We start from the raw sequence: 20,836 nt of genomic DNA, 5'->3' as shown, positions 1-20,836 counted from the left end.
ATGTAATACATACTTAAAAAATATGAGGAATTGTGATAGCTCTAATAATAAAAATTTAGTAATGTACATTCCATTCTATCATGACAGATGAAATTCAGAAATTGTTATTGTTTCAAAAACAGGCAGATGTTTAGAAGGATTATCGTTTATTTAAATACAAATATTGTTCTCCAAAAAATAGCCATTTAAATCATGATAAAACGAACAGGGGACGACCCGCACTAGAGCAAAGCCTGTCAGTGTCAAAAAGACGGTAAGGTTGAAAAAATGGACAAGCAAGGAGACAGATTTTGTTTTCTTTCTTGAATATACGATTATCAAAATGTAACTTCACAAAAATAAAAATACAATTGGAATGATTTCGTTTTAAATACTGATTTCGTATAGCCCTACCCTAACTATTTGGCCATAAGATACTTTATACTCTGCTTGTATAAAATCAGATGCTAACGCATTCTACCGCATAAAAATGAAAACATGTAGCCATTTTGGCTCTCATGATACTCCAGTAACCATAGCTCCAGTAATTATACCATATATTATTATACCTTATAGATTTAGATAATGAGGGAGAGGAAACATTAGAAATGGGGACGTTAATCCTCATTACTGGATACCCTGTCATGTCGACCTCCACGTAGTCCTCCATCCAGGAAACCATCGTCAATAATTCTTGAATTTGTCACAATGGGCCGATCAGTTAGGCCTTGTTTCATACCCACCTATCACCACTCGTTGGTTCCCGCCAGCATATACCGATGTTACCATTTCATTATCATCCATTAAGAACTATTCAGATTATGAGGTCAGTGCGATTGTAAATATGAATAATTTTATATTGGATGTTATTATTAACAGGATCAGTTACGATTATCTTTGTGCCGGTGTTAAATTGTTTATAGATAACAATATAGAGAAAGTGTTAACGAATGTTTTCGCCTTGATGAGTATTTTTTTTTTCTACTTTTATCTACTAAGTGTTGATTAAAATTCCATTAAATATCGGCTGAGTAGTTTTTGTTAACAAGTTCACATCTATACATAAATAAATGTAATCCTTGTCAAACATAAATGAAGATTTTATTTTCTGTACATAGAAGTACCTACCTCGTCTGCGTAAGTCCTTAGTTCCAGTATAAAAGAAATTGTTCTGAAAATGAATATAATGCCGCTCCTACTACGTTGGATTCTAATATACATGGCGAAACGTGGACATGTCGGGTGTTACGTTCGCCACAACAGCAGCAGTCAACAAACGCTTCTGATTATCCCATTAGGAATTAGAATATTTATTTTTTAGGAATAGCAACAACAAGCCGCTCGCCTTTAAAGATTTAATATAAATAATTACATTATAATTGATTTGTACATATTCATTGATTGACAATAATAGAAAGTAAATATTTTATACAAATATAATGTCATTTTAGTTTGTATTACACATACAGCTAACACATTAATATTGGAAATAAGAATTTACGCCACAATTATTTTGTAATATTATATTGTGTCGAAGTATATTTTTCCTATTTTTTTTTTTAATCAAATGAAGCATAATCTTCCACCGACTGGTGGCTACGATTTAAAATATAGAACCTTAATGCCAGTATTTTACTTATAAATAAAAGACTTTATTAAGGAACATACTTTAGCTTCAATATGAATCTTAAAATGGTGTTTACAACTTTCTTTTAATTATTATACATACATAATTATTATAAACTTTACATAATTACATATAACTTTAGGAGCAATAAAAATATGGAATCAATAGTATTACTGCCTCAAGAAATACCAAAAATTGAAGCAGACAAATTATGTATTGACTTAATAATTCTCGCATTATTTTAGCTAGCACCTAATTGTATAGAAAATGATGGACCCGTAATCATGAAAATACCATATTATTATTGCTCTGATTTTATATAATAAATAGGAATTATTATGACCAAAATTTTGTGCCCAAAATCAACACACTAAAAATACTTGATATAATAAAAATAAAATTAGAAAAGTAACGTTAGACATTAACAAGCGCTATGAGTTATAGAAATATAAAAGAATGTATAATGAGATTAAAATTGTTTCATGATGATCGAATAAGAGAGTTAAACCATATCATTTCGAAATAAGAGTATTATAAAGCGAAACTGCGGTTTAACTTTCTCTATACGGATATTGGATGTTTATCTATCTAGACCACTAATTTATATTTAATAGGGATTTTAGTGTTGAACAAATATTGTAAAAGTAAACTTTTATGATGCATTTTTTTTATATTCTTATCAAAAAAGTTATCTAATAGATATATTTTATACAAGCTTAGTATGTCTGAACGAGTTTTATAACTGTTCAAAAAGAAAATTTTTAAACAGATTTATTTGTGATGTTTTCGTAATATTTATCAAATAAAGTTATAATTAACTTTGATCTATATTCTATTAGGATCTTAATATTTGAACAAGTTTCGTGATCCTGATCATTATATTAGATTTTGTAACGGTTTGGAAAATACATTTTAAAAATGTATTTTAATTGTGATGAAATTTTATTATGTGCGTAATTTAATAACCACAAGACGTACATTATCCTTTAAATGTTTTAATAGCTATTAATAATGTAATGTCTGTAACGGAATGGACGCTTCATCATTTATATATTTCATAAAGGCCTAATATCCTAGTGCACGACTATATTGTTTGTTGTTAGTGCTTACACGGAATCAACATAGCCACAAAAAACGCACTAGCAATGACTTGAGACTAAAAGCAGAGATGCAGATTTTGTGAACTTTTTACTCACAGAAATTCTACGGCAAGCCACGCTGTACTTGGACATGTAATTGGAACTACACTAGTAATTAGTATATTTAGCCTTTTTCACACTGTACAATGATAAACATTTAGAAAATCTTTTAAAGACTACTACTATTCCATTCCATCTTCCTGTTCACTAAATCCCTCGTTTAATATGACATTCAAGTCTATAGAATATTTTAAGGTAAATAGTCGTGTCACTCACATAACGCTGTTACAAATATAAAACCTAAATAATTATTCAAAAATAATTTACTTGTTAATAATAACAAAATTTATAAATCGGATATCTAACTACGCTCTGTCTAATTTCCTATCTACCTTATGAATGCTATTCTTCAGAAGGGAACATCTATCTCTTAACACTTTACACATATGACCATTATGATCATTCTGTAATCATAAAATCACTTCTATTATCATTAGCTGCATGCCTTCACAAATATAACATAACCATTATATTATCTGTGAATTATGTATGTAATAGCAGCACAATATATTATCATAATAGTTGAATTCAAGAAATAGTCCATATGTAGGTATTTAAAACAATTTATTTAACTGTATCTCAATATAATATAGAAATAATTTTGTAGACCGCTTAAAATGCTTAGTAGCATTTTAAAGCGCACAAAACTATGGATCTGCTTATTTTTATACAATATCTCATGCTAGTGCCTATTGTTACCAATCAGTTTCACATAATGCGAATTAATTATAACCATACTGCCCTTACTTACAATTTATATCGAACCCAAACAGTCTTATATTTATTTTAATAAAAATCCAGTAGGCGCTATTAAATAAATTTGCCACGTGAACCGACCGGTAACAATATCTAGATGTTGTGTGTATGCACTACCTACTGGACGCAAGCGTGAAATTATGTAGACACTACATGTAAAACTAACAACAGTAGTAACATTTATTTAGTTATAAATCTATTTTATTCTGTGGGACCACTCTCACGACGAAATTGGTCATAACAATAAATTATAAAAACACTCATGCAGTACATGCATATTTTAAAAGTAGCAATCTAGAGAGAATAATATAATTACATTCTAATATGTAATTATCAAAAAAATATTTATCCAATATCATATTCGAAAGCAGTTCCACAGATCATAATAGGTACATGTCTGATATCTCCCATTGGTAGGTTAGCCATTCTCTATGGATTAATATAATACTTTTTTTCATAAATTAAGATATAAAAATATACGTTTAAATTATGCATCATTAAATATTACTCAACATAGACTCAACTCTAAAGTAACAGGTTTCAAATGAATTATTAAGTGATATAAAAATTATGCCATTATTTCGAATGAGCAGAATTATGCTTTGTTTAATTTTAGTCACAATAATTATACATTTTACTTGATATAAAACAGCTTATCTTAACTCTCTCACTTGCTGCCAAGCTCTATGTTGATGCCGGTTCAATCTTCTTGAGATTCTTATAATATGAATTATCAAGAAATATTTTTTTTTTTTTATTTAATCAACATCACATAAAAGTACGCTTCCGCGCTTATCAAGTCCTAGAAAACTTTATAGCCTGAAGTACCATGACGTGCAAAACATATCTCTCTTTCAGACTAGCTAGATAATAAATACTTTAAGTTTGTACCCTATAAAACGTTCAATAAAAACTTAGCACATAAAATTATCAAAAACAATCTTATTATAACAGATAAAATAACTGCCATCTATGTTAATAAGATGCCGGGAAAAGGCTCAAACAGAAATGTATAAATAGGAGTACACAAAATGGTCTAGACGCGAAATGCATAAATGTAGGCATTCCATACCGTCATATAAAGTTAGATTTTGTATACCTACTCGATTCATAAACATAGGACACGTTGAAAATGAAATAGCACCGAGTATACACCATAGTTGGGAGTATGCTGGTTTGATGACAGCGTGTTACCGGTGTAAGCAGAGAGGAGATCCACATGGGGGAGTTACTGGATAACGCAACATTTGCACTTGGGCTTCTTCTTGATGGTGACGTGCTCGGGCTGCTGCGGCTCCTGCGGTGGTGAGCGCTGCACCTCAACTTGTCCCGGGCGCTGGTCCACAACCGCCGCACCGTTTTTAGTGCCGTTCATAGCCTTCGGAGTAGTTTGCTGCGCTGGACTCGCCACTTTGGTCTGAGGCGAACCTGGAGCTGCTGCCTGTACGGTAAATAACATTCAATTGTTTCGAGTACATTTCAAATAACAAGTATTCTCATGTATGTATTACTGTCAACAGAATAACAATTAAAGTACATTCATCATTTAGCAAACGTAATAAACTGAATGTAATAAATTCAATCGTGTATCGATTTTTTACAAGAGATACTATACGTTAACTATGTATGTAATCACTTTTATGTACTATGCTACAAATTTTAAACTTTTCAATAGATAATAATTAGATATTAATTTTAACTTACTTATATACTTTGATATTTCTTTATATATATGTAAGTGTATTTTTTAAACTTATTCTTTTTTTATTTAGTTTGATAAATAGAACCTAATTCAATAGAATGTTTCCTTGTCAATTTTTACTTTATTGCTGACATTTTCTGTTTTTGGCCTTTTTAGTTACTGGCATAGATTATTGTTTACATGTCATTAATCTTAAGTAGTATCATAGAAATAATTCAATTTCATATAACTTTATGCGTTCTCTGATTATTTCAACACAACATCCAAAATTTCAAGACACTTTTACCGCCTTATTTATAAAAACGTCCAACAAGCCTATTTAAGATGTAAGTGTTTTATCTTTTTCTTTTACGTTAAATTGTGAATTTTATAAGACAATTTACAAAATATTCTAATAAATAAAAAAAAATTATAAAATCATCTTATTTCAAATTTATAAATTGAGATCATTTTGTAATACACAATATAACGGATACTAACGTTAACGTTATTCGCATGGGATTTCTCCTCCTTTTCCTCGCATACGGGCAGCTGCGGCACGATAGGCGGTGTCGGTGTGATTGGCTTGCCGCCTTTGATTAGCGACACAATCTCGTCGGCTTCACGGCTCAGATCGCCGTCCGGGCGAAACGGGTTATCCCACCCGCTCTCCGTGCTGTGACAAAATATAAAAAAAAAATCTATTAGCACGTCAACTGCCTGAACATCCCTATTATATTGTCCAAAACTTCAACTAGCACAAATGGTTCATATCAAACAGCATCAGCAGATTTTGCGCTGTGAATCAAAACAGATAACAGATAGATCTCAAATCAAATTTAGGTTTCGCTTAATAATACAGGTATAGCAGTAAAATTACATAATGAGATATCACTTCACGAACGACAACGTATAAGAATACTATTATCATGATAATAGTATTGTTTCCCGTGATTTCCTTGGTCCAACTCCAAATTTTGCATTAAAAATTAAACGTGATCAAAATCGAATAAGAATTTTGTCCTGATTATATTACAAAAAAGGAAAATTTTAATATTTTTACGAGATTTTTATTGTACACACAAATAAAGAAATAATCAATAATTTTATGGCTATATTTGTGACTGATTTATTTGCGTTGCCATTCCTGAGGACTGAGGTGTTATGCCTCTGTACTCTGTAAATTCATTGCCAAATCACTATAAATTTATTTGGAATAAATCAAAAATAAAAGTTTTTCTAAAAAAATTATTCGTCTTCTTTTCATCTTTAAGAACAACAATTGGCCATCAACCTATGATTTGACGACGCGATGGAAAAAATTTGTAACCAATAATTTTTTATTCTTTACAAGCGAGAATTTGCTTGAGAAAAATTGAAGTTAATATCATACCTTCCACGTGCCCAGAACTTTGTTAAAGAGCAATAAAAACAAAAGCCTTAAGTGCTTTTTCCGCTCGTTCCGACTGCCGGGTACCGGGCTATGAAGTACCTTTTCACAAAATATAATTACCATAGCCAACGTTGAATTTACGAAAACTATCATTATATGAGCATACACTTTACCCCTTTGTGCCCCACAACGAACCTGTGGAAAAGCACTTACGGTAATCTATGTTCGCTAAACAAGGATTGCATAACATCATCATCATTTAATACTGACTGGAATGAAGCCAATATTTATCACGCATTAGCTATTACGTATTACTAATATAAAAATTGAGCGATACCATTTATAGGAGGCAGTTTCTAACGGCAAACCATACTAATACCGGATGCCGTCTGGTTGATCATGTTTTCAATCAATACGCTTGTTTGCTTACAGACAGATATAAATACAGTCATTTAATGTCATAATGACTTTTGCTAGTAACTATACAATATGGTTAAAAATCAACGAAATAAAACATGCAAATACTAAATTCCTTTATCTAACAATTACTAATAAAATCTATAGCGATAATTAAAATGATAAAAATCTTAAGAGTTAATCCAATTTTATAACTTCATTACATTCATTAGCTTTTTATTAATTTTAAAATGCCTACAGAATGTACCTTTATTTTTACAAATAGATTTCAAACACCTAAACTATACTTATACATCATATAGACAGGTGTATAAAGTGTTCATTTAGGTATAGTTCTAATATTATAAACTTAGTTTTAGTTAATGATTAGTAGATATAGTAGATTAGTAAATAATTGTTTAGAAAATCAACCAAGTACATGTTTTATTCGAAGAAACTCTAAGTCAGGTCGATAAGAGGTTGAGCATTTATAAAAATCTCTTCATCCATAGATAAAGAATTATACATACGGTCTATTTTGAACAATTTGTTTGGTTCCACTTAATCCATAATTAACAAAACAAATTGTCCACGAAACGTTGTGGAAAGGTCAAACAACTTTTTTCAACAAGAAAGTAACAGACCTACCTAGCACAATAAAACCTATAACACTGTATCAAGGTTTACTTGAAGAAACTTAAATATTGGCGATTTGTGTTTTAAAACAATATAGCGTTAAAGCTTGGGTTTTTTATTAACACGTTATTAAAAAATAAAAAGGTATGCATATTTTTAATGTACACGTAATATTATGTAATATAAATAATAATATGTGCCGCTGGACAATTGACATAGGGCTATTTAATCTCAATTTAAGCAAATCATGCACTATGGCCATAGACAATCGATAGATAACAACTAACTAACTAGACCAACCGATTACAAATTGCATACAGTAACATTTTGATAAGATGTAATAACAGACCTAAATATAGCATGCTAAATATCCACATATAATACCTACCAAAACTGAGTGACAAGATTTTATGACTCTATATGAGATACCTACTTATGACTAATCGCCGAGCAACTATCCTACTGGATTGTTCTGTATATCAGAACGGAAAACACCACAATGTATGCAATGTACTGAATAATCAATGCTCATCATTGTAATTGTACGTTTTGTAAAGATTTTATGGCGGTCTATAAAAGGCCAACGAGATTCGCCCGTTAAGCAATGTCGTCACTACTCTTTGCTCTTTGATTAACTTTACCACAAAAGAAATAAATTTATTTGTTAGATACAAATACAATACACGCATAACAACAAAAATAGATAAACATACACAAAAAAAGGAAAGAGCATAAGAAAAGTAACACAGACTGATATCGTGTGTGTAGCACAGTGACACAAAATGGTCACAATTCATTTAATTGCTTTGCCATCAAAAGGGCAAATCACAAATTTTCTGTTGTTATGTTGTAAGCAAAAGCCGGCCGCGAAATTCCACGGTAAAAATATGTGTGTTAATACAAGTATTTGCAATTAATATTAGGCGCACTAGTACCAAGCTACAACAGGCACACTCAATTTTATCATTATAAGAAGTCAATCGCCTAAACATTATCAAATACATCGGTTGTCGATAGTGATAATTTCAAGTGCATATGAAAGTAATACTTACTTACGCAACGATCAAAATGTATTTCGTCCTTCATTGAAAAAAAATCACTAGTGCGTACATAATCGCTTAGTTTCATACTGCCCAACCGCACTATCTACCTCATACGTTTAAAGGTTACAATGTATTTTACACTGTGAAATATATGTATACTCCACAAAATGGAAAAAAATCTGTTTTAACCGTAGTAATTTATTACCCTGACGTGGAGGTTTCTTAATCAATACCTACATTACACACAAGGTTTGACGCTGTACCGAATGTAAAATAAATATCGTGAGGGATTAATTTACCGGAGCGTAACTGAGTAAGAGCGGAAAAGGATTGTTAATAATAAAGTCTAGCAGCTCCATTGATATACCCTATCAGGCCGACCTAGAAACTTTAAAACTATGATGATTAATTCGTGTCGAATTTTTTACGATGGAACAACTGATCTGCTTTCATCCTCACCTATCACCTCTCACTGCTACTTCGCCAGAGTATACCGATAGCGCAGATGGGGTTATCATTTCATTTTCAGCTATAAAAAATGGTAAATAAATCCCATTCCATCATATTTCCAAAAAAGTTTATGTGGTGGACGAATGCCCTGGTTACAGAATACACACTTATTTCATTTTAAAAAATTATAGAGTTCAAAAAAAAATAATAAATAGCTATATAAAAGAAATAAACGTACAAAATATTTTTTATATTATTTCCTATATCTACATTTATATATCAGAAAACAAATTGCATAACAATAAGACAGTTCGCCCGGTCGGCAGGAAACAATAACCACGTTGACCATACATAGCGTTCGGTGGATAATAGTGAATAACATAATCACGATAGAAAGGGGTAACGGCTTAATACTTCATGAGGAGCGACTTTCTTATTATGGTAGCTATATCTACATTCGGCCAATTCAGTATTGAATGCCAATTGTTAATAACCTATAACCACTAAGACTGTTGTATTTGAAAATTTTGCTATTTTACATATTATAGGTATTGCTATATTTTTAATATTAACTTCAATTTTAACAAAAATATAGGTCTGTACAGTACAAGGATATTTCTGTAGAATAAAGAAAATGACAGAATTGGCGAATATAATGGGTAACATTTGATTATATACGCAAAAAATAGAGTCGAATTTAAAACTTCCTTTTTAAAGCGATTGAAAATAAATGCAAAACTTTAACAAATACGAAGGCCGGGGTGCATGATAGAAATACGATCACAAAACACTAGCCACGCGTATTACGCATATTTATCCACTTGACACGTGAAGGCCAAGTTTTTGATGGAAATAGTCATGTTTATTTAATGGCTAATCCAACAGTTTTTTTATCCGTAGAAACCGAGCGTGCTATTTCTACACATTCTTAATATAAATTTGTAAGTTTACCTGATCTGTCTGTTATACATCGCGTGGTCTGCCATGTCAGCGTTGGCTGCAGCAGAGAGCAAAGCTGCGTAGAGAACGTGGGAGTCCGATAGCGTTCCGGGCGGCGGAGATAAGCACTGCGGCCGCGCTCCTTGGTAGAAAGACACGCGCACTTTTGAACGCTCCGAACTGAAAGTGCAAAATTATAACATACATTTATTTATACGGAATTAAATAAACAAAATCATGTTATCAATAATAGGGTAGTCAAAATCTTTTATCGACTTTGTGATGAAAGTAACATTCGAAATGCCAATATTTCGCTAAGCATATTAAAATATATACGTACTCATTATATTTAATAAGTACTTAAAATATTGGTAAGATTATCTTTAAGTCAATATCGTCCAGCAAAATATTCAATCGCAAGAATTTCTCCAATTGTATACAAAAGTTATGTATGCAATAGTAGTATTTTGTGCCGTAATTAATTACAGTAATAGTAGTACTGACATTAATGTATTATTACTAATTAGACATAATACGAGTACATTAATATCTGTAACAAATTACAGTAAGCAGTATATGACCTAGTAAATAACCACCTACCTATTATAATGGATTCATATCAGTACTTAATTTTTATACCCAGTGGATGTCCAAAATTAACCTAAGTATGTTAGGAAGAAGATTGCCAATATTGGGGTATAATTGCCACATTGCTAGCAAATGCCCTATCAGGTCGACTTCTACGCGGTTCCCCCTGTAAACTATGGTGGTTACTTCTTGTTGAATTCGTCAGGATGTATCAACTGACTTGTTTTTATCCTTACCTATCATCTTTCACTAGAGCCCCGTCAACGTATATCAAGAACACAGACGGGGTTTCTATTCTCTTATCACCCATTAAAAAAAAAAAACATTATTAACAACCCTTCTCTTCCCAAAATACTTCTGTTTTTGTCACGTGGCCTATGGCATGTTCCATAAAAGATATTACAATACATGAAGGGCGAAATAACTTCCTAATGTTATCTCCCATATTAACACGTAATAGTTAATATAAAAAAGATATAGTAACTAGTTAAGATCAAAGAATTTATCATGTAAATCTGAAGTACACCCGTTTACTATCAACGAATGTGTTTCACATTCCACTAACCTCCCTCATAGCATGGCGATCGTGACTATGGAGTGACCATGGAACTATAAATATGGATCAAGGAATACTTTCACCACGAATATCGGAACAAATATTGAGAATGTAAGAAAACTTTTACCGTCAAAAGGGGGCTAAATGGATGTATAAAGTTACCGGATCAGATTTTTTAAATTGAAGATTCCAATAGTCGAGGCCTGTCTACAAATCATGTTGATATGAATAATTAATGTATTTCTTCTCCTGCTCATGAGGATTGTGTTAAATAGTTACTATTAAACAGATCTTGGAATTTATTAATTATATTTAAGAACTATTTAATAATACTGAGTAATTAAGAAATCCAAGTAATAAAGAAATTGTCAAAACCACTGAAATATAAATATTTGAAATATTTTTCTATTGTCCCCACATTTCATAAAATGTCTGTTTTAAAATACCGCTATATTACTATTAGCAGTTATTAATCATAATGACATTTTGATGAAGTAGTTGATAGAGAGAATAGATTTTTATAAAAATACTTTAAGATTATCATTGATCATCCCACATAAATAAAATTTATTTTAAAAATTACATTATCTGATGGCGCTAAGATAAAATTAAAACCAACTTATGACACCGCTGATAAATTGACAGAGGACATAAAAATGATTATTATTAAAAAAGTAATATCTGTATCTTGTTCCAATTACAAAAATGTAAGCAACATCAATAATGTTTATAATTTGAGAATGAAATAGAAAGATTCTTTATTGATTTGACAATTACTCAGATTAGAGACCTTAATGTCGACATTTATTATTAATAATATAGAATTAGCGTTAGCAATGTAATAAGGAGGATTTTGCCAGTAGTTGCCACGCTTGACGGGCGGTTGGCAACCGCAGTTAGGCTTTGGTGATGTTTGACGAGGGACGCTGCTGCCAATCCCTCGACTATTTCTTACTTCCCTCTTCAGGAAAGGAAGAGGTAGCTCATTCTATGCCAGGAGTACTGAGCGACTTTTAATGCTACATACGACATTTCATTGCTGATGAATTAAAAAATTGCAATTAGGCAATTCGCATGCAGGTTAAATGACAACATATGTATAACTTGTAGCGAAATCTCACTTATCGGTAAAACTATTATATTAAAGATAGAATATGAATAATTTATTTCAAAACCTTCCCAAACATCTTTTAATTTCAATTCAGATAAATTTATTAATAAAAGAAATAATAATGCAAAATACTATGAGCATAATAGAAAACAAGGTCAAGCGCAAAGTAATATACGCGATCAGTAAATTCGAGTAATTCATAGTATTTATTAATAGTAAGGAATGTCGTACAATTAAGAATGAATTCAGTCGAAGCATCAGCTGATAATGAAAATAACAAGAAAAAGTTTTCGAAGAATCTGTGTTTTATGAATATTAATTTATTAAACAAGAATATATCCTTGTTTAGACAATATTGTTTAATAGGAGATTCAGGCACATCAATATCAGTATTAAAATACAACTGATTATAGTTTGTCAATTATTAAGGTTTATAAAGGTGTTATAGTAAAATTCTACATATTTAGAAAGAATTATACATATTTAGAAAGAATTCTACATATTAAAATTTCCAAGGATTAAGGTTTCCTAAAGGAATTTAAAGGTACTATTCATAACGAATCGGGTTGCTTGCACAAGCACCACAAACCTATTAGTAGAATTCGTTTAACCTTTGATAGGAAAAAGGAATATGTAAATTATAATACTCTTTGGAATAAAAAGAAAATTGAAGCTATTTAGAAGTATTCTGTGCCTAAGTCAGCAGATGATGTCAAGTAATTTATTGCACCCGTAAATAATTAGCGTAAATATGTATAGAATTTTTCTTCTATTGTTTATCAAATGAGTCGTTTATGTAAAAAGAATGTTGTTTTTAAATAAACAAAGGAGAGTCAGGAGTCAGTCGATTTTTTAAATAATAATTAGGGAGTCTCCCTGTATTAAATTATTTCTCTTTGTACTAATTTTTCAAAAAAAAAAATACTTCTAAGCTCTAGACATAAGTTTTCAGAACCACAATTGGAGGAGTATTATAAAATGGTAATAATAAGCTAAGTAGCTTATACAAACAGACAATTAAGATAGAAAGTTTAAATTTTAACAAATAATTTTTTGTTGTGAATGTTACTGTGATGTTTATTTTAGTAAATATGTTAATACTTTCAGAAAGAGGAGATAAATATACCATAACACTCTACTTTTTCAGGGAGGGAGGGATGTGATATGGAAACGTGACACATGTCAAAATGCATAGAATGTTAAATAACTTCCTATTGTTATATCTCATATTAGCACGAAATGGTTAATATAAATGGATAATGTAACTAGTTAATAGATAGAGTATTAATCTGATATACAATTATCCTACTTTTATTTTCACCTATTATCACCCACCGGTCGCCCCCTCCTGCCCCGCCAGCGTATACCGAAAGCGCAAACGGAATTACCATTCCATTATCATCCATTAGAAAACCCTATACCCTATCACGTCGTCCTCCACGCGGTTCCCCCTGGAAACTATCGTGGTTAATTCTTGTAAAATTCAGCACAAAGAACTAACTGACCTATCCTATATACACCTATCATCTCTCACTGATGCCCCGCCGGCGTATACCAATAGCGCAGGCGGGGTTACACTCTCTCAGATCCCCTCCATACGGCCCCCCTGGAAACCATCATGATTAATTCTAAATGAATTTGTCATGATGGAGAACATGACCTGCTTTTATCCTCTCCTATTATCCTTTACTGGTATTCCAAAAGCATATACAGATAGCGCAAGTGTGGTTACCATTCCATTATAACCCATAAAAAATCCTAGATATATTAGACGTTTAAGAAAAGAACTCCCCTGAATTAATAAAAAGTTTATAAAAGTTTCAATTTAGCATCATTATCATATCAGCCATTTATTGTCCACTGCCAAACATAGGCCTCCATAACAGGGACTTCGCCCGTAGTCGCCACGTTTGTCAGGCAGGTTGGCAACCTTAGTCAGGTTTTGGTAAAGTTTTAAGAGGGACGCTGCTGCCCATCCCTCGACTATTGGTTTCCCTTCGTCGCCTTTTATGACAACCTCAGAGAAGGAAGAGACGACCCTTTAGAAATCAATAACCAATTTAGAATGCAAGAATTTTTTTTTTGTCGTTACTGCTGTACCATTGATCTCTCAAATGGTACTTAATACAATGAGGTAAATTGGAATAATAATTATTTGTACAAATGTTTCAATGTTTTCTTTTTAAATAACAACGATAATAATTAGCGATAATTTACGGGCGTGAAAATGATAATTTTTCCATCTCAAAATCATCATTAGCATATGAAATAAGAGAATATGGAGTCTATTTAGTATACTTAAACAAAGTACCTCATAGGATAAACATTGTATTTTTGTAAATGGAATAACTGAGGGCCCCCTGATGAAAAGTGGTAACCGACACGTCGTCGATCGGCAAGAATAGCATCAAAAAAATATACTGGAATATACAGATGGGCAAAGCACCGGGTTTAAACCCGGTGCTTTGGTAAAAACCCAATAAACACCCATAAACTCCCATAATCACCCAAAAAAATAGGTTTTTACGTATTTTTTTGAAAATATGTAAGTAATACCAATAAATTATTTTTATAAATTGTATTGATCAATTCTACAATATTAAATAAAACGTTAACTAAAAATATTTCAGGAAATTTTAAAAATCTATATATAATAAAATGAAAGTAATTAATTTTCAGTGTTTTCATGTTGCAGTTGATCAACATGTTGGCCTTTTGCTTCCCGTAGATACTTTAAAATTTCTTCATAACACCTCGTTCGCACACATGGCCGTATATATTTAAATTCTTGAGCCACTAACAGTCCGAAATACTCATTTCTTTTATCCTCTTCTCCATAAATTAAGCATTTAGAACAGTTTGTTTCTTCTTTCAGTAAATTTTCTTTTACTTTATCCTCGTTTTTTTTCTTTGTTGCGACGACGCTGGGTAAATCATCTGGACACTGGGTCTCACTATCGCCAAATATATTTGGAGATCGGCTTCGGCTACGGCTTGGCAGACATTTTTTTCTTTCTACAATTTTAAATTAAATTTATTAGAATAAATGCTTCGAACACACGCGATCTAAGTACCTTTTGTGTTTATTATACCTTACCTACCTAGGTATAAAAAGAGTACTTACGTAGATTTTCTTTTATTAACTGTTTTATACGAAGATCTTGATCTCTCAAATTAGCATCCATTTTACTTCCAGTGATTATCAACTAAATTAATAATCCACAAAGTATTAAATAACGTTTTTATGAAATATTTAGCACAAAAACAATACCCTTTAAATATCGATCGTCAGTAACTGTGGCTGACTTACCTATATTCTAGCAAGCAGGACTGCCAGATGTGAAGGGGAAATCCCCAATAAATTGTTGCATGTGACTGATGATGTGAGCATGTTCGTTTCATAATAAAAATGTTGCCAGGTAACCAAAAAGTCGTATGTTTTTGTGCGAATTACGATCATAATCTTTACGATCGTACATTAAAAAATAGACAAATAATAGTATGAGTACGATTTAAATCGTATATCTGTCAACCCTGCTAGCAAGACAGCGACAAAATCACGTTGCATAAAAATGTAGCCCAAGCTTATATCTTATGAAATATACGGAAGAGATACGGACTTAGAAAAAACAGAAATGTTGTTCTTTGTGGAAGTCATTGATGAAATTCTATGTATTTTAGCCCGCAAACTTTCTTCAAACAAAAACAGCGCCATCTAGTATCGAGTTCTGTAATTATCTCTTTGTTTATGGATTTGAAGTAAGACCGCCACGCATGCAATACATTATGACTGGGGATTCCCCTATTCGTCGACGCTGAATATGAGGCGACGACAATCACTGTCAAACGTGTTCACTATTACTCTGACTCTGGTAACGTGACTTCCTGGTAACGTGTTAGGTAGGAAAAGCAGTAAAAAAGTGCATATTAAGGGAGCAGATTTGAAATAATATTTATACTTAACAAGAAATAATTAAAGGTAAGTGGATTTTTGAATGATACAATTATATCATGATCACTTAACAATTTTAACTTAAAATTAGATGTATTATTACAAGCTTTTATTTAGCTTGCGTTATGTAAATAAAAGTATGTAGGTATGTTCGTATGTTGATGCAATTATCCTCAATCCTCAACCGACTGGGATAAAATTTTCCATACACGTTTATTTTGGATGATAGTGCATAGTTAGCTGAGAGTCGTCATTGGATAATAATGGTGGATAGCCTAAGATGTGTACTAGATATTTATTTTTAACATAATATGCGTAAGTACCTAATCGAATTAAAGAAGTTGCTGAGAAAAATACAGAACAATACGATAATAAACTAGCGTCTGCGTTTAATCCTCCGAGGAGATGTAATTTTACAAAGGTTTTTTGTATTTATTTATTTTTTTTAATAAATTTATTGTAAATAACAAGAAATAATCATTGTAAAAAAATAGGCACTCTATTGTTGAATTTTCGTCAGACCAACTAATCATCGTTCATTTTTTTAGGTTCAATGGGGAGACCTAAAGATTTACGCATATGGGAGCACTACCGTACTTTACCAAACAAGTCTGTTTCTTGCAAGCTTTGTAATAAGGTCTACAAATTCAGTAATGCTGCCAAAATGCTTCAACATCTTATCACTTGTCCAAAATCTCCAGAAACATTAAAAGACTCTATGAAACTTATAAAAGATAGCTCGTCCAAAACCAAAATGTCTGGACTGTCAGAGATAGAGACAAATGATTCTTTTATAAGCCCCTCGTCGTCTGCTAACACTACAATAAATGCTGAGTTTCAAGACACCGATGATCATATAAAAACAGAATTAGCGAGAGCTATATTTGTAACAGGGACGCCATTATCGATGGTGCAACATCCTTTATGGATACAATTTTTCGAAAAATTGCAACCAAAATTTAAAATACCTTCACGTAAAGCTTTAGCGACAAAATACTTAGATAAAATATATAGAGAAATGCGTTTTGAGTTAAATGAGGAACTAAATGCTTGTAGTTACTTACACCTTCAGTGCGATGGCTGGTCTAATTTAAGAAATGAAGGAATAATAAACTTTCTTATATCAAAACCTCAACCTGCATACGTTAAAAGTTTGAATACAGAAAGTAATCCTCACACTAGTGAATACCTTAGCCAAGAAGTTGAAAAAGTAATGAAAGTGTATGGAGCAAATAAGTTTCTTGTACTTATTGGCGATAACGCTAGAAATATACAAAAGGCATTCGAATTAACAAAACTCAAATATCCACATGTTGTTCCTCTCGGTTGCTGTGCACATATCCTTAACTTGTTGTGCCAAGATATTGTAAAGATACAAGAAGTAACTGTGTTTATTATGCAAGCCATAAATATAATAAAAACTGTTAAAAGGAGTCAACGATTAAGTTCCTTGTTGATAAAATCAAGGCAGGGTGAAGATTCTACACAAACACTAAAATTGCCTTGTGCTACAAGATGGGGAAGTCATGTTACTTCGTTAAAAAGTTTGAAAGCAAATAAGATAGCTTTGCAAATATTAACAGTTAGAGAAGATGTGGTAATTTCAAGAGATATTAAAGATTTAATTCTAAGTGATGATTTCTGGACGAAGACAGGGGAATGTATAAGTATTTTGGAACCAGTCACTGAAAGCATATTTTACTTAGAGAGCGACCAGAATCGTTTGCATCGCACATACATTACATTTAGAGATGTACAAGCTAAGATACGTTTTGCATTAAATGAGATTTCGACATTGAGCGAAGAAAGCAAACAGCAGATTCTAACATCAGTATCTTCAAGATGCAATATGGCAATGAGGCCAATACATTTTGCAGCATATATTCTAGACCCCAGGACTCTAGGAGTCGAACTTACTCAAGAGGAAGAACTTAAGGGTATGGAGTTTATCTACAATTTAAGCCAACACTTAAGTTTGTCAAATGTAATGGCAGATTTGGCGTGTTATAAAGCTAAAGAAAACTTTTGGGCCAGAGGATTTGTATGGAGCTCATTAGATAGCATTGAGCCCCTAATATGGTGGAAAGGTATTTGTGGTTCCACTGAGTTAAGCAAAGTAGCGATTCGTATTCTATCAGCTCCCTGTACTTCGGCAGCCACTGAGCGTTCCTTTAGTATCCAAGGCTACATACATAATAACAAAAGAAATCGACTTACAACTGAAAGAACTGAAAAAATTTCATTCATTTGTTATAACTGGAATCTTAAACATAAAGCTGAATGCGAGGACATTCAGTTTAATGAAGAAAATACCTTAGAAGCTTTCATTGAGCAAGTAAATGAACATAACAGTTTAGACGAAATAGAGCCTATCGAACCTATACAATTCATCGCTTGTAATAACTCTGAATCTGACAGTGATTGACTGTAGTTTTACATTTTACTTTCATCTCTTTCTTAATAAACTCAAAATCAAATTAAAAGTTTTTTATTCTGTAGGCTGCATAATAATATTGTCTATGTCCAGTATAGTGGACGTCTTGCGGCTGAGATGACGATGATGAAGTACAAAATCATAAACACCCAAAAATTTGGGTGTTTATGGGGTTTAAACCCAATAAACCCAAAACACCCGGTTTTTACCCACCAGACTTTAAACCCACCCAGGTGGATTGCCCATCTCTACTGGAATAGCCGTGGCTTATGAGTTGCCATTCCTAAAAATTATGATCTTATACCTCAGCACCCTGTAATTCCATTGCCGTGTCTCAGTCTTCAAATGGCAGAAATACGAGTCGGACAGAGGTACTAATGATGACTTTTGTAGTCTCCCTCAGGTATTGTACGTAAAAATCAAGATTAAAATGAAAACCAACAAAAAGAAAAAGATCAAAATTAATTAGGAATTGTTAACGATATCGCATAATACATATTGTATTTTTATCTTTTCTATGTGTCTATATATACACAAAAGATAAAAATACAATAGCATAATGAAATCCTAGTTAGTTCAAGCAACCAGACAATGAGTGAGTTCATAAAAACTACTCTAAAATATTATTTGCATACAGATGTAAATCTTAGCGCTCAGCATTACAATAATAGATAGGTGTGTTAGATATCGAAAAATATGATAATTTTAACTAATACGTATGTGCATATTTCGCTCAGCAGTAACATCTAGATCCAAGATACATTTCCAACGTTATTGTCATGTATAACACTTCACCTACATGTGTAACTTGAAGGTGATTCAATGCTAGCTCCTCTTTTATTAGTAGATGACTATATTCATCGCCTACGCGTTGTTTAGTTCTCATCATAAATATCTTGTTAGCATTTTAAATTGATAAATAAGCATAACATATGCAACATAATATAGAAGTACATAATAAAAAAAAAGAAACCTACCAATTTTGATATAATAAAAAGGCATAATATATGTTACCTTTTTATTAATAAATCAAAATAAAATACAAAAAGCTTATTGTATATTGCAAAATGCATATTCACAGTAGTAAGAAATATATTTCAGCATAATTAATTTCAAATGTTGCCATGTGGTCCCCTCATTGAATGAGCCATCCCTTCCTTTCCTGTGGACTAGGAAAAATGGTTGTGGGATGTGCAACAGCTTATGAGCTCTTAAAACATCACCAAAGCCTAACTGCAGTTGCCAACATGTCTGCCAAGCAGGATAACTACTGACTAACTCCCCCTTATTGTGGAGATCCATGTTCAGCAGTAGACAGTTAACAGCTGATATGGTATAGTAATTTTAAACTTGCTCAGTTTCTTTGCATGATAGACCGACAAAAGTGCAAAGTGACCAACAAACGTGCAAAGTGACTGACATAGCCTGAAGGATAAGAAAGCGGATGTGGCAATGGGCTGGTCAAAGCTCCAAGAACTCATCGCTGATGAAAAATAAATATTCTTGAATGGCAACTCTGTACAGGCAAATGCAGTATCAATCTAGAAAGTGACTTCAAATGCTGTGAAAAGTGCAGATGGCTTTGGGATCATTCCTTGTGACAGTCTAAGGGAAAACCTATGTTCAGCAGTGGACATTTAACAACTAATATAATAATAATAATAAAAAATAATAATAATAATATTTATTTATGATGTGCTCAAAAAACATATACCAAATAATATAAAAAATACACAAAAAATAAATTATGAAGTGTATATTTGAGAAAATAGAGCAACACCCACATACCATAAAGACTTATTGTCACCAATCATCGCGAATAACAAACTTAGTAAAAATCTGATGTCAGTGTAGCTCCTTTAACGAGACATGATTCAACAACTGAGCAAAAATAGACAAATAACATCGCATAGCATAATTGACATGGTTCCAAGGTCACAAACATTGTTGGATAGCTTCATAACAGATGTGTTGAGTAAATAATGGTTTCAACAATGGAGTCAGATTGAACAAACATGCACAAATTAATTACTAATACTTTTGTTATAACAGTACTGATACAAGTAATAAATACAATTATCATTAAAAGTATATTT

General features: G+C 32.0%; 3 protein-coding genes across 3 annotated transcripts in view; 1 reads left to right on the top strand and 2 right to left on the bottom strand.

Moving 5' to 3' along the window:
• Positions 1-1,320: 1,320 nt before the first annotated feature.
• Positions 1,321-20,836, bottom strand: part of LOC113521451 (uncharacterized) — a 66,675-nt gene continuing 47,159 nt past the window's right edge. The window contains exons 4-6 of the mRNA XM_026906982.3: positions 10,112-10,279; positions 5,744-5,918; positions 1,321-5,002 (exon numbers count right to left, since the gene is read on the bottom strand). Coding sequence (XP_026762783.1) covers positions 4,790-5,002; positions 5,744-5,918; positions 10,112-10,279 — 556 coding nt within the window. The 3' untranslated portion in view covers positions 1,321-4,789. The remainder of the gene's footprint in view (positions 5,003-5,743; positions 5,919-10,111; positions 10,280-20,836) is intronic.
• LOC128201084 (uncharacterized) lies at positions 15,013-18,983 on the top strand. The gene is made up of 2 exons (XM_052896738.1): positions 15,013-16,333; positions 16,855-18,983. Exon 2 carries the CDS (start codon positions 16,860-16,862, stop codon positions 18,729-18,731), a length of 1,872 nt encoding a protein of 623 aa, XP_052752698.1. The 5' UTR covers positions 15,013-16,333; positions 16,855-16,859; the 3' UTR covers positions 18,732-18,983.
• On the bottom strand, positions 15,023-15,611 carry LOC128201085 (uncharacterized). The gene is made up of 2 exons (XM_052896739.1): positions 15,479-15,611; positions 15,023-15,369 (listed from the first exon to the last, which is right to left on the bottom strand). Exons 1-2 carry the CDS (start codon positions 15,537-15,539, stop codon positions 15,023-15,025), a joined length of 408 nt encoding a protein of 135 aa, XP_052752699.1. The 5' UTR covers positions 15,540-15,611.

The sequence above is a fragment of the Galleria mellonella genome, unplaced genomic scaffold (genome assembly GCF_026898425.1).
Source record: "Galleria mellonella isolate WM207_F2 unplaced genomic scaffold, CSIRO_AGI_GalMel_v1 utg33, whole genome shotgun sequence".
Lineage (NCBI taxonomy): Eukaryota > Metazoa > Arthropoda > Insecta > Lepidoptera > Pyralidae > Galleria > Galleria mellonella.
The sequence above is the reverse complement of the archived record's forward strand: the minus strand, read 5'-3'. Positions and strand labels throughout refer to the sequence as shown.